This window comes from Amblyraja radiata, chromosome 3 (genome assembly GCF_010909765.2).
Source record: "Amblyraja radiata isolate CabotCenter1 chromosome 3, sAmbRad1.1.pri, whole genome shotgun sequence".
NCBI lineage: Eukaryota > Metazoa > Chordata > Chondrichthyes > Rajiformes > Rajidae > Amblyraja > Amblyraja radiata.
The window spans coordinates 82,399,281-82,414,699 of NC_045958.1; the positions used below are offsets into that span (position 1 = coordinate 82,399,281).

Here is a 15,419-nt window from a genome sequence, read left to right on the forward strand (position 1 = left end):
TTCTGGACTCCCCCAACATCGGGAACATTTTTCCTGCATCTAGCCTGTCCAATCCATTAAGAATTTTATATGTTTCTATAAGATAACCTCTCATCCTTCTAAATTCCTGTGAATGTAGGGATTGGAGTCCCATCTAGAACAAGTTGGGTTAGAATAGCAGAATTCCTTCCCTAGCCTCCGAGTCAGAATGTTATGGGGTTGAAGCACCACTCCAGACACTTCACGAGAAGACTAGATCGACACTGAGGGAATGCTGCATTATTGAATGTGCTAATTTTCATTTGAGATATTTTCTTCCAGATTAGAAGTTAAAAAAACCCCACAAGGCTTAATGAAGAAGGACAGATGAGCTTGTCTGCAATGGACCCTCAGAAAATAATAATGAAGAAAATATTATATTAGCATTATAGTTAAAAAGCTGGTTTCTATAGAATATGCCTTGCATCATGATCCACAGCAGCTCCCATTGATTAATTGCCAATGTTCGCAGCTGTGGGTATTATAATGGAAGCTCCGGTGTATCTCAGTGATCACAGATTGCCGCAATGTTGGCACCAACACTATCAAACTCAAGCACACATGTACGCCAGCACAACTAGCTGGGGAGATGCAGATTCAATAAACTGATTAATTCTATGCCTCTATTAATTAAATTACACGGCAGAATGTTGTTTCTTTTAGAAATTATACAAGACACAAGGATCAACAAATGAGGCTTGTATGGGATGAACTGAAGAATGAACAAAGGGGCTTCACACGGTGCACGATGGGTCTCCCTAACTAAAGGAGGGAAGTAAAAGTTCAAATATGCATGCAAATTTCTGAGATCCAAAAGCAACAAAATTAGCTGGATCAGTACCTGTGCAAAGAGGGCTAATGGAACACAATTCTTTAGGTGCTTTCAAGAGAACTGCTTTAATCAGTATGTGAAAATCCCAATAAAAAAGACAGTAGTGGATAGATTTAAGGAGTGGAGATTGGCATATGGAAAAATGACCAGCAAAGAACTTCAGTATGAATCATAATCCAATTAAATTCAGTATAGTTATTGAAAAAGATTAAAATAAGATGGGAATATACACTACAAATGAGGGGTATAACAAAAGTTTGGTGGAGATGCGATTTAGCACAAGCGGACTGGGAACGATATCTTCAAAGAAATGTTTCAGAGAAGTTGGAGTTGACCATGAAGGTTCACAACAGAAATATAGCCATTAAACAAAGAGAATTAAGCAGTGGTAGAGCCCGCGATGATGAGGAAAATGTATAAAATGAAATGGATAAAATAAAAACAAAAAATGGGAAGCTTATGACAAATACTGAGAGTTCAACGCAGCAGAAAGCCTGGAATGCAGAAATTACAAGGGAGAAATTCAAAGAGAAATTACAAAGAGGCTACAATATAAAAAGAAACAATGTGGAGCAAAGCACTGAGGTACTCTATTACTACAGAACAAGAATTAAAGAGGGGGAATGCTTAAGGTCAACTCCCTGAGTATGGAGGTAGATGGTGTGTATAACGTTTTGGATAAATACTTTGGATCCACCTTCTCTTTCATTGGGGAAAGGGATGATATAGCCATGATCATTTAGAATGAAGAATGTGAAGTATGAGAAGAGAAAAAGAGAGAGAGAGAGAGAGAGAGAGAGAGAGAGAGGTTTGACATCTTTAAAATTGGATATATTGCTAAGCCCGAGTAAGTTCTTAACCCACTTTCTTAAAAGAAGCAGTAGAGGAAATTACACATTAACTGAACTTAACTGATTATTGTCCATCCTACCACTGGGACAGTTCCTTTCTCCTTGTTATATCAAAATCACATCTAGAGTATTGTAAAATATCAATTTCCTTATTTTAATGATGTTAGTGCTTTCGAATTAGTTCAGGGAAGGTAGACCATTCTGAAACTGAAAGTTTGGCTTAAGAGGAAAGGTCGGATAGACCGGGCGTGATTCTGTTGCAGTGCAAAAGGTGAGAGGACACTTGTTCAAAACAGGAAATACTGAGGGGTCATGACAGGGTGGACATTCAGAATTAATCAATGATTTGATGACAAATATTGACAACATAAGCAGGTAGACCTATCTGATCGATATTGCAAAACCAGTACTCACTCGAATCAGATCCATGGCTTGACTTTTTTCCATAAATTTCCAGATCTTTGGTCCCACTTCTTCCCACATCCCTCCAGCTTCCCTGAAGACACTAAGCTCGTGAAAAGTCTTGTTAACCTAAAATTAATTTTAAAAAAACACTATTGATATACATGAGAAACAGACATGCTTGTGACAGCCATAGATGGATGAATTTTGCTTAAATGATCACTGCCATCTCATTCCAAAAATTGTGGCATGAGCATTGAACAAAAAAAAAATATCATTTGGTTTCCTGATTTTAGAGTGTCGAAAATAATATATCATATTTACAATATACAAAAAAAAACATTTACAGTTTAATCACTAGTGATCTAATCTAAGCTTAGATCGTAGTTATAGCATTGAAGCAGCCTTGAAATAAGATGGGAAAATAAGGGAGAAAAAGGCCATATGGGCCATCATACTTGCTCCCCTGTTCAATTATATGATATTTGTCCCTTTCTCATATCCTTTAATACTTTTGGTTAAATAAATCTTTTATCTCGCAAATTTTAAATTAACATTAGTATAATTTGCAGAAGAGAATTCCAAATTTCTACCACCGTCTGTGTGTAAGAATGTTTCCTACCTTCACAGCTCACTTTGCCCACATGTCCTTGACTGTCCAACCAGTCTGAAGTTAGAGTCCGAAGAAGGGTCTTGACCCGAAACATCACCCATTCCTTCTCTCCAGAGATGCTGCCTGTCCCGCTGAGTTACTCCAGCTTTTTATGTCTATCTTTAGTCTAAATAATTATGTGCTCTCTAACCTATTGGTTCCCCTTAATATCCTAGACATTTCAATTAAATTATTCCTATATTTTCTAAATTCCAGAGAATATGCATGATCTTTCATAATCTGATTTTTGGAGCCCAGATGTTATACTGGCAATCTATGCTCGTCTCTCTCCAAGGGCAATATACAGTATCTACTAAAGGTACGGTGCCTGGAATGCTCACTGATGTTCTAGATGTGGTCTCAGCTGCAATATAGCTTCTACTGCCTTGTAGTTTGGAATAGAAAGTCAGCATCTGAATTGCTCTTCTGATTACCTTCTGTATCATTCATTATATTGTTATGAGCAATAAAAATGGACTCTCAAGACTCTTTGGAACTCAACTGTTTGTAACATTTCACTTTTTAGATAGAACTCTGTTCTGTCCTTTGTCGGTCCATATGTCTTTGTATTAAATTTACGACAGTTTTGTTTTGGTTATTCATTCAATCCATTAATATCTCTTTGTAATTTAAAGCGCTTGTCTACATCGTTCACAATGCCAGTACATTCTACACTCATGTAATCAGTCTGAGGCCAATTATCTTTTCAAAACAACTGAAGGCTCGGATTGCATTATGGACAAGTAAGTATCCCGTCATTGGAGGGATATGGACTAAGTGCAGGCAGGTGGGTCTAGTGTAGCTAGGACATGTTGGCTGGTGTAGGCAAGTTGGGCCGAAGGGCCTGTTTCCACACAGTATCACTCTATGACTCTATACGTGGGTTGATAGCTTGGTATCCTGAAGATAATCAATCACACTGAAGCTTACCCTAACTGAGTGCATTTTATCGCATTAGGTTGCTTTCCCAATAGGAAAAGTATCCAAAAGAAACATGGGTAGATTGAGACAAAATTGAATTAAAAACGTAAAAAAAAGGTCATGGTTATCTCTCCCATAAAATAAGAAAGCTTACCTCTTTGACAATATTCCGGGTTACAGGAGTATCTGGAGTGTACAGAACTTTACCAATCAACAATGGTTTCATCGCCCTCCAGATCATTTTTGACATGGGATTGGATTCCAACGTCTTCATTAAATCATTGCAGTATGGAGCTTAAAAGGAAAAACAACTTTTATTCTTGGAAATGATTTACAACTTGACTTTGTGATATTTCTCATCGAAAATATGTTGCAAGTGAAAGAAACGAAGAAAAAATAAATGATGAGACAGAGAGAGAGAGAGGGAAAGGAAGGAGGGGATGAGAGAAAAATGAATATAAAAGAAAACGAGAAAGAAGGTAGGTTAGGGAAAAGAAAGACAACATACTTATTTTCCAGTCGCACCTGCCATGACCTCAGGGTGCCCCTGTGCGGGACAGTGAGAACCTTTCCTTTGAATCAATTGAGGCACCACAGTAGTGGTGTAAGTACAACATTCAATATGCAAATATCAAACTCCAGCAAAAGCATATATTTAACATTGGTTGAGGGATTCAACATCAGCCTTGTTCATCAAAATTTGGCTGTGAGGTCTTTTGCATCCACCTCTGATTGTGGTACCATAACCAGAGAGCAGTGCTGAACTACTATCTGCCTCGTTGGGGACCCTCGGACTATCCTTGATCGGATTTTGCTGGCTCTACCTTGCACTAAATGTTATTCCCTTATCATGTATCTATGCACTGTAAATGGCTCGATTGTAATCATGTATTGTCTTTCCGCTGACTGGATAGCACGCAACAAAAGCTTCTCACTGTATCTCGGTACACGTGACAGTCACCTAAACTGTAAACTGCAACTGCTAACTGAGGAAAGATGGGGCCTTTGCTTAATGTGTATTCTGAACGATCCATTAAGATTTCTTCCTTGATTCTCTATAGTGAGGGTCACCATCTCTGACTGGATATATTGTAGGAGGTTACATCACTTCACCTCCTGCCTTTAACAGCCCAACCTGATCAAGTAGCCTGTCTCCCATTTCAAAAGTCTTTCGCACCAATGAAGGAATTTGTCCAAATCATCCATTTTGTAGTAATGTTCCTTGACTTCAACTTCCACACGCGCACACGCGCACACGCGCACACACGCACACACGCACGCACACACACACACACTGTCACCCCCCCTACAAGTTGATCTCCTTTCTGAATTATTTTTTTTAATTCTTAGAAGCTCCACAGCATTCCTGCAAAGTTGGCAATTATTTATGATTAATTTGGCACTCTCTCTCTTACCTTCTGCAATATAGTTCAGCCTGTCACATCAGTTATCTATTACACAATAACTTTTACTTGTGTGGCAAAGACTAATGGCAGACACTCACTTGTTGAATTGTCATATTGCGAGGACTCTTCATCCGTGCTATTTCTGCCCAGAAGGAACTTGTAATTGTTGTCTTCGTACCAATTCAGAGATTTGATTTTTAAGCCTCCGCCCTCTGGGTGCCCACACACAATCCTCGACACGGCTTGGTACATCTCCTGTGGTGACCCCGTCAAGCTGTCGTTGTTCAGCAGCATCACCTCTCTTCTCATATCGCTCCAACTCTTAACCTCAGTCAGCTGTACACAGACAGAGAGACAGGGAATCGAGAGGTTTAGCAACTCTGTGTACCCAGGAGCAAAGCTGGTACCTCCCCGTCCACCGAACTGCAGGACAGATTAGTTTTAACCCAAAGATGGACACAAAGTGCTGGAGTAACTCAGCGGAACAGGCAGCATCCCTGGAGAGAAGGAATGGGTGAAGTTTTGGGCCAAAATCCTTCATCAGTCTGAAGAAGTTGAGAGGGGCAAAGTTTTTAAATGATGTGTGGGGCATTTTTTTTTTACACATAGGATGGTGAATGCATGGAATGTGCTGCTGTGGTTGGTGGTTGAGACAGATACGATAGAGGCATTTAGGAGACTTTTAGATAGGCATATGGATACATAGGGAATGGTGGGATATAGAGTATGTACAACAGGCAGATAAGATTTGGTCTTGGCATCATGTTCAACATAGACATTGTGGGCTGAAGAGCCTGTTCATGTGCTGCACTGTTCCATGTTGTCTTACCATGGATTTATTTTATAAATTGTGCTTTTGCAATAATATATTTTTTATACAGTCTTTTTCTGTTCTCTCTCTGGCAGAATTTATGTGTAATTTACATGTAACCTACATATAATTTGTGTTTCTGTGTATTGTCTGAGTCTAATTGCCGAGGGGGAGGGGGAGGGGGAGGGGGAGGGGGAGGGGAGGGGGAGGGGAGGGGGAGGGGGAGGGGAGAAACAGAGAGAGGCAGGAAAAGGGAGAGGGGAAGAGGGAGGACAGTGTCAATGTTTTAAGTTGGAATCAGTGATAGGTGATTGACCTGAATTTTTGAATCTGATTCTCTCTCCACATAAGCCACACAACCTGCAGGGTACCTCCAGCATTTTTTGTTTTAGTTAACACCAGCTCATGTCTTATGGTCTGATTGACAGTACAAGAAATGTAGCTAACTGGCAGTTGGCAGAAGTCCAAATGAAAAGCAAGTTCTCCTTGATAGTGTTTTCTGGGACAACGTGGCCACGTCAGCCGATTTGATATCACATGGCTTCAATTATTTTTAACAGACAAAGGCAAGCCAAAGTGGTGTAACAGGGAAAGTGTAACCTGACACTGCAGCATGCTTATACTGTAAGCCTACTTCTGCTCATTTACACTCATGCAACAGAGAGAAAAAATAGATATATTCAACATTTTATGCAGCAGTGTTTGTAGCCGGTTTACTTGTTTTTGGTGTTTTTATTTTCTGTGACATGGACCAGAAAGGAAAAGGATATGGAACCACATTGTAAAATCTTAATCCAGAAATAACCTTGTGGCTTGTCAGCCTCTGTTGTACTGCAGGGTTACTAAAGTTCATTTGACAGAAGGCTCCTGCCCAATTAAAATGCATAATTCATAAACCTCGTGTTGAAGGGAGGGGAGGTGCTGGGATAATAGCCACTATTCAATTAATGAAAGATCAAACAAAGAAATGTTGCAGACACGATAGAATATAGCACCAGTGTAATGTGTCGAAACATGCAAACAGTGTGCCAACAGGGAGCAGGCAAAAGAACAACAAACAAGGGAACAGAACAGAAAAGGCTGAGATGTGTAGGAAGGAACTGCAGATGCTGGTTTAAACCGAAGATAGACACAAAATGCTGGAGTAACTCAGCGGGACAGGCAGCATCTCTGGAGAGAAGGAATGGGTGACGTTTTGGGTCGAGACCCATCTTCAGACTAGAGTCCGGGTAAAGGGAAACAAGAGATATAAACGGTGATGTACAAAGGACAAAGGACATTTATTGTCACATACACCAATTGGTGCAGTGAAATTTGAGTTACCATGCAGCACACAAATAAGATAAACACAACACTATAGAATTTAACATAAAACATAAAAACATCCCCCCACAGCGAAAATCAATGTTTCCCACTGAGAGGGAAGGCAACAAAGTTCAGTCATCTTCCTCTGTTCACCCGTGGTCAAGGCCTATTGAGACCTCCGCAATGGCGGCCCGATGTCCGAGGCCCTCTTCCGGGATGATGGAGCTCCGGCGTCAGAACGGAGGACACTCTCAGAGTTCCGAATCGGCCGTTTCCTACCCGACACCGCGGCTTCCGAAGTCCACAGGCCGAGCTGGGCGGAACTCCAATACTGGCGATCCTCAGCGAAAGATCCCAGGCCTCCGCGATGTTAAAGTCAGTGCCACCCACAGCTGGAAGCTCCGCAGACCACAGTTCCACGGTGTTAAAGTCGGCAGGCCCCAACACTCCGGAACTCCAACACGGCGATCCCTGTAAGGCATCGCCCGCTCCGCAATGGTCATTCAGTGCTGCGCTGCCGTTGAAACTCTGGTCGGTCTCCGGCAGGAAAGGCCGCGCCAATCCAGATGGTAGGCCGCGAGGTGGGGGTGGGCGAAAATGGGACTTGGAGAATAGTCGCATCCTCGACCACCTAGTGACTGAGAAGACGGTTTCCCCATTTGCCCCCCCCCCCACATGAAAAAGACTAAAAGACCTCCAAAAACAAACTTTTAGACAGACTAAAAATAACAAAAAGAAAGAAAGAACAGACAGCTGCTGGCGAGGCTGCCACACTCGATGGCACCACCACTCAATGAGTCAGCGTAGAGAGATATACAGAAGAGATATACTGAGAAGAGATATACTGAGAAGTGAGTTGAGTGCAGCCTTGAGGACAGTATAGGTTTTCTTCACAGAGCAGACTAACCAAATAATGTTTCCGCCAACAGGGAGATCCAAGGGCCATCGCTGTAAGGCGGTCACTAACAAACCCAACAGGAAATTTAGTAGCACCGTCTTCACTATGGGAGTGAACCCTCCAACATAGCTCATTGAAACGTACACAATAGTGAAAGGCTTGGTTAGAGTGGATGTGGAGAGGATGTTTCCACAAGTGAGAGAGTCTAGGACTAGAGGTCATAGCTTCAGAATTAAAGGACGGTCTTTTAGGAAGGAGATGGAGAAGAATTTTTTTAGTCAGAGGGTGGTGAATCTGTGGAATTCTTTGCCATAGAAGGCTGTGGAGGCCAAGTAAATGGATATTTTTAAGGCAGAGACAGATAGATTTTTGATTAGTATTGGTGACAGAGGTTATGGGGAGAAGGCCGGAGAATAGGGTTAGGATGGAGAGATAGATCAGCCATGATTGAATAGCGGAGTAGACTTGATGGGTTGAATTGCCTAATTCTACTCCTATTCCCGATGACCTTATGAAAGCTTGTATTTGATAAGAATATGTTTCTGAGGGAAAGCTGAATAAATATAGGAAGGATAACAGAAGAGAAAATTAAAATGTAAACAAAATGTGCTGGGAGCAGTCAGCCAGTCAAGCAGCTTCTCCGGGGAGAGGAACAGTCAACATTTCAGTTTCTTTTTCCACGTTTGAGCAGTTGCAGCATTTCCTGGTTTCCTTTAGGATTTCCATCACTTGTTTCAAAAAGGAAGGGATTCAAGGAATACGGAAACAACAAACTGCAGATGATGGTTTACACAAAAACCAGGGCGGCACAATGGCGCAGTGGTAGAGTTGCTGCCTTACAGCGCCAGAGATCCTAACTACGGTTGCTGTGTGTATGGAGTTTGTACATTCTCCCTGTGACTGCGTGGATTTTCACTCAGTGCTTCGGTTTCCTTCCACTCCAAAGACATACAGGTTTGTAGGTTAATTGGCCTCAGTAAATTGTCCCTAGTGTGCAGAATAGCCTTAGTGCACAGTGTAATCGCTGGTCGGCGCGGACTCGATGGACCGAAGGGCCTGTTTCCTTGCTGAATCTTTAAAGACTGAGGGGAGAAGAATTTGCCTCGTACATAAATGTGGGCCAATTGGTATTTTGTGCATATCCACTTTATTTTTTTCAATGACAATTTCCTGTGAAGTATGAACTCATGAACTATATTGTATCGCAACCCGAGGAAAGCAGCAAGAAGGCCAGACGAACAATCTCAAACCCCAAACTCATTACATCACTGACATTTGGCAAGAACATTTTGTTTTTCACTCGAGTCACAGCAGTTTTAAGTCAAGTAAGCAGGAACTGTCCTCCTGTAGCCAAGCAACTGTATTTTCTACATGCATGGGTTAATTAGGTATGTCAAATTAGTAGCAAAGGTAAAGGCTACCATACGGGCATTTTAAAGCAATGCACTGGCCTTAAAACCCACATTGAAAGGAATGCCACTTTGATCAGATTCCTGTTAGCTGTGTCAGGTTAAAATTGCCCCCATTATATTGCAGCTGAGTTGCATAGGTTTGACCTTTATACCGAGTGCTATCAGTTAGTTTACCTGAGCGGATAAATGGCCTGTTTTCAAGCAAACCTTATGTAAAGCCCATCGATATCCAAGGGGACAAATTAGGCAAGTTCCACAATGGGAAGACCTAACCATGATCTTTTGTACCTTGCCCTTTTGCCTAAATCTACTTTATACAGGCAGAAAAACAATCTGTGCTGACGTTGTGAAGGATACATATGCATTGTGTTTGGGCAAAGTTAATGCAATTTCGGTTTTGGAACTGAAACAATAACTCTGATTCTTTTTCCAAAGGGTGCAATCTGACCTGCTGAGTATTTCCAGCATTTTTTGGTTTCATTATAAATGAATTTCCCAAAGGCCCGAGTCTGTAGTAGGGAACTGTAATACCATAACACTAAATTGGCATTCATAAGAAGAGGCACAGCGATGTTGGAAATGGGAAGGGTCAACTGGCAAGACATGTTTTCTAATGATTGGATCGAAACCATTGTTTGTGGATTATGCTTGGGGTGCTCTGGATATCTCTGTGGCAGACTGAACCACTGGAATGGAGGGGAAAATATCATCTTCACTTTAATTGTTTCAGAAGTTCACCCAAAAAGAAAGAAAAACAACAAACATCTCAGAAAGGTGCAGTTACATTATGAGACCAGCCGACTAACTCTGTCACACACAAACAGACTATCACATGGCACAGGAACCCATGCATACCTCTTCACAAAAGGAACACCAAGTGTAAAATAAAGTATTGCGGATATCAACAATGGTCTCCTGGGCACCATCTATTACTAGTTCCCAAACTTACTAATTTAGCTGCTAGGTCATCGTACCTCTTGAGTGAGAATCATGAGATTTTTAAGCACCGAGTCCATGGCATTAACTACATCTAATGTTGCAGGAGGATCAATGGCCATTCCCTTCTGTAAAAGAAAGGAAGGAAAATAACAACAAATGTGCACAGGTAATGACAACCATCCATTAGAGAGTGTCCAGCCTGTCCTTAACTTTAAGCATGCATTACAGTTCAGCACAAGAACACAAGAAAAACACTGGGACACAAGCCATCAGTCCGGTGATCTGTTCGCCTTTGGCACCATGACTTTCTCTCATACTTTATTCATTGTGTTCGGGATTTTTGTAAGTTCCTCCCTGCAATTTGAAATTAAACCATCTTTAACCTTAGTGTTCTCAATGATGAAGACTGGCACAAAATATTGATTTAACATATCTGCCCTTTCTTTGTTTACTGTTATTAATTCACCAGCCTTGTTCCTTCCAGGTCTCACTTACCTTAGTTGCCACCTTCCTGTTTACATATTCACATAAACTCTCTCTTGATTAGCTTCCTTTCTGAATATTGATTCCCTCACCACTGGTGCATTGAAAATGCTCAAACCAGCAGTTCTTCATCCACCATGAATGTTGTAATTAGTCTGATGGGAATATTCAATTGTACAGTAGGGAGAATATCTCTCATCTTCTTCAAAACAGCTCTGTGGTATCTCTGATGCCTTGTCCAAAGACAGGCTCCACTGACATTGCAGCTCTTCCTTGGTGATGTCTATCTATGTCATTTCAATTTAGTAACTAAGAGTCTAGTGTTTAGTTTAGAGATATAGCGTGGAAACAGGCCCTTAAGCAGAGCGAGGTTACGCCAACCAGTGATCTCTGCACACTAACACTATCCTATACACACATGGGACAACTTACAATTATGCCAAGCCAATTAGCCGACAAACCTGTAAGTCTTTGACATGTGGGAGGAAACCGGAGCTCCCGGAGAAAACCCACACAGGTCAAGGGGAGAACGTACCAACTCCGTACAGACAAGCACCCGTAGTCAGGATCGAACCTGGGATCCTGGGCTCTGGCACTGTGAGGCAGCAACTCTACCACTGCGCCAATGTGCTGCCCATATTGAGCCTCTCTATCATGTAACAACACCATTGTCTTCAAAACAGGAAGTGAGGGAGGAACACAGCAGGTCGGGCAGCATCCGTGGATGGAAATGGACACACAATGTTTCAGGTTGGGACTTTTCTTCAGAGTTTTCACCCCTAGTCCATCGCTCTGAAGAAGGGTCCCAGCCTGAATCCATTCCCTTCCACAGATGCTGCCTTACCCACTGAGTTCCTCCAGTACTTTGTGTTTTGCTCAAGATTCACACTGCCAAGGGTGGTTGTGGAGGCAGATACGATTGTGACATTTATGAGGCTTTTAGATATGGATATGTTGGAAATGGAGGGATCTACAGTGTGCAGGCAGATGAGATTAGTTGATCTTGGCATTGTGTTGGGCACAGACATTGTGGCCCATGTGTTCCTGTGCTGTAATGTTCTATATTCCAGCATTCCTGCATCTGCACTCTCTTGTGTCACTATCTATGTGACCCACTCGATGGATGCAGAAGTTGCACTGCTGGGTCATCAATCAATTGATAAGAGGCAGCACCTGTCTTTGGGACAATGCCTTAAATACCTGTCTCATCCTTGGCACCTTTACGTAATGCTTAGCCATCTTTAGCTCCTTCAGGCATGTCCTCATTCTTGATATATTGTGTTTCTCAGCAAGAAATAGCCATTGAAATAGAATTCCATTTCCACAGCTTTCCTCATCCCTTGTTCTTTCCCCGGCACCAGTGGAAAATATTATCAGAGATAAATAAGCCTAAAGTATGTAGACCAACAGGACTCCAAACCTTTATCATAGAAAGTCCAGTTGCATCCCTGTGTGGGAAGGAACTGCAGATGCTGGTTTAAACCAAAGATGGACACAAAATGCTGGAGTAACTCAGTGTGACAGGCAGCATCTCCGGAGAGAAGAAATGGTGACATTTCAGGTTGAGACTCCTTCTTCACCCATTCCTTCTCTCCAGAGATGCTGCCTGTCTTGCTGAGTTACTCCAGCATTTTGTGCCTCTCTCTCTCTCTCCAATTGTATCCCTGTTTGATGTACAGGCCGAGTAATGGACTCAATCACTTACTTTGGTTAACATTAGGATATCCAAGTTGGAAAAAAAAGCTCTTTCCACTCTTCTTAGCTCCTCGTCAGGCAGTGTGCAAATGAGAGATTGAGCGCGTGTGGCAGTAGAGGGATCTCCAATGATAACAAAGTCATCCAGCTTCGTGTCATTGCAAAGGTCTTTCAGCTGCAACCCTTGCCCAACTGTAATAACCTGAAATGAATGACATAATACTTAATGCTTTCTATGTCTGGAGTGCGCAGAAAGCTTATGTTTCATGATTTTACTATGGCACTACTGTCACTGTGATAAGTGCTCCATGTAATAAAGTCAGTGAATGACAGTATACTGAACATGTTAAGGATTATAATAAATTGATAGAACTCCGAGCTTGATCCGCTATTCAAATTGAATTCTGACTAGTCTTTAATTCCACCATATTTATCATAATTTATATAATATTCTTTAACATCCTTGTACAACAAAAATGGATAATCTTCTGTAGCTTTGAAAATCAAATTGACAACCATTTAACTTAGTGCGTCCAAATCAAAATTAATTGCACCATAAACATAATTATCCAATCATTTATTCTTACACAATCTACCAACTCCAAACCTTTATCACACGTGGCAAATCTTGTTTGAGTAAAAATTTAAAACATAATGATTATATAGCATCATTTGTTAGCTGCAAGGTTAACATGACCTCCAAGTGGGCAGAATTGATACTAATTATGTCATGGCAGAGTTTAACTGCCACCTTAGACTTGAAATGAGAATACAGCATGATAGTTAATTAAAAAGATGTCCAAATGACCCAAGTTAAACCTGCAATTTTTCACAGTCATGTAAATATTGAGTTGAATTAATCTACTTCCACATTTCATATTGTGTGGTTGCAAGTTAAAGAGTTTTAATAGCGTTGTTGCTATTTATTTCTGTCCAGTAATTATTTGTTGTATGTATCCCACATAAAGTACACATTGAATTACTGAATTAATGTCTACTAGGTGAGCTCTTGCAAAATGATTGGCTTCATTGGTTTTAACAACCATTTGTAAAAGGTCCGATCCAAGCAGAATTTAGTATTTCTGAAGGTGTGTTTGGCTCAGCAGGTAGCACTGTAACTCAAGACTGGTCATGGGCTCATCATCTATCTCCCAGTGTGCAATGTATTTGCAAGAAGATCTACAAAGAGATGCAGTCCTCCCCCCCCCCCCCCTAAAAAAACTAATAGCTGGATGAACTCAGCAGGTCAGGCAGCATCACTGAGGGAAATGGTATAAATGACATTTCGAGTCAGGAACTATGCTGCTTGGCCCACTGAGTTAATCCTGGTTTGTTTTCCTTTTACGCAAGATTAGTGCAAATGCAAAGTACTGCAAGCAGACACAAGGTCTTATGGTGGATTGTAGACAGCTAAGAGTGGTTATTGTTGTTGGGATTATTATCATTTGTTTTTACCTTTCCAAAATTTACATCAGCATCCAGGATGTTATCCACCGTGGAACGATCAAATGACATATTTTGGTACAGAAATTCCGATAGAGTCTCATTCTCGATTAAGAAATCCTGGAGCCTGAGATCTGCACAAATAATAACACACAATCAGTGATCAAATAATAAGAGCAGGGCCGATACCCCCCCAACAAAATGAATCACTATTACAGTGAATGCAATACCATAGGTCCTACGGAAAATTAGATCTATCAAAAGGCATATCACATTTGCAATAAGAGAGATGAGTTGACAGCACGGATAGCAATATATGAATATGATCCAATTGCTATAGCAAAGACATGCTGAGGGGTGACTAAAGTATACTATCCAGTCGCATCACAGCTTGGTATGGCTACTGCTCTGCCCAAGATGGCAGGAAATTGCAGAGTTGCGAACACAGCCCAGTCCATCACACAAACCAAACATCCCCCACCCCTTCACACTGGCTCGGGAAAGCAGCCAACATAATCAAGGAACACTCACGTCTCCGTCTTCCACTCTCTCATCAGGCAGAAGGTACAAAGGCGTGAAAGAACATATTCTTTCCCGCCGTTATCAGACTCTTGCTTGGAACTCTCAAGTGCTAAGGAGGAAAACGTCTTCTCCCTACTCACCTCACTGGGCCCCTTGCTCATTTAAACTAAACTAATAAGCCATACTGGGTGTTCAATATTACAGGTTATACAATGTTCCAAAAGAACAGAACAAAAGAGAAAGAAGGTAGAGTAACATTGTTAAACAAGGAAGGTATCAGAGTGGTGTCGAGTCATGTTAAAGAGGCTGGTTATGTAAAATCATTTTGGGGTGAAAATCAGGAAATGGCAGAGGAAAGACAACACAGATAAACGTAATCTAGAGGACATAAATGTGAGCTCTCAATAGGTTGGACCATTACTGGGGCATATTTGAAGGGAACTGTAATTGCCATGGGAAATGTTAATCTACATTTTGTTTGGACATATCATCTGGCAAGCATATCATTAAGAAATTAAATTTATTTTTGTTCAAGATTTTCAGCATCTGCAGTTCACTGGCAAGAGTATTGTTTAAGAAGAATATGTGGAGTGTGCCAGGGATTGCTTTTAGAACAGTATGTTATGGAACAAGTGATCTAAAATTTGTTGATGAGAAAAGCGGACACTCCCACAAGTGAAAATATCTCAGCATCTGCCCTGGATAAAAGGAATAGGGGATGTTTAGAACGGAGACGAGGAAACACTTTTTCTCAGAAAGTAGTGAGTCTGTGGAATTCTCTGCCTCAGAGGGTGGTGGAGGCAGGTTCTCTGGATGCTTTTAAGAGAGA

General features: G+C 41.3%; 1 protein-coding gene across 3 annotated transcripts in view; it reads right to left on the reverse strand.

The window, feature by feature from the left end:
- The window catches only part of abca1 (ATP binding cassette subfamily A member 1), a 150,144-nt gene that overhangs the window by 68,882 nt on the left and 65,843 nt on the right, over positions 1-15,419 (reverse strand). For all 3 annotated transcript variants that reach the window (XM_033018219.1, XM_033018216.1, XM_033018218.1), the window contains exons 6-11: positions 14,081-14,202; positions 12,636-12,827; positions 10,483-10,572; positions 5,181-5,418; positions 3,831-3,970; positions 2,116-2,232 (exon numbers count right to left, since the gene is read on the reverse strand). In XM_033018219.1, the coding sequence (XP_032874110.1) occupies positions 2,116-2,232; positions 3,831-3,970; positions 5,181-5,418; positions 10,483-10,572; positions 12,636-12,827; positions 14,081-14,202 (899 nt within the window). The remainder of the gene's footprint in view (positions 1-2,115; positions 2,233-3,830; positions 3,971-5,180; positions 5,419-10,482; positions 10,573-12,635; positions 12,828-14,080; positions 14,203-15,419) is intronic.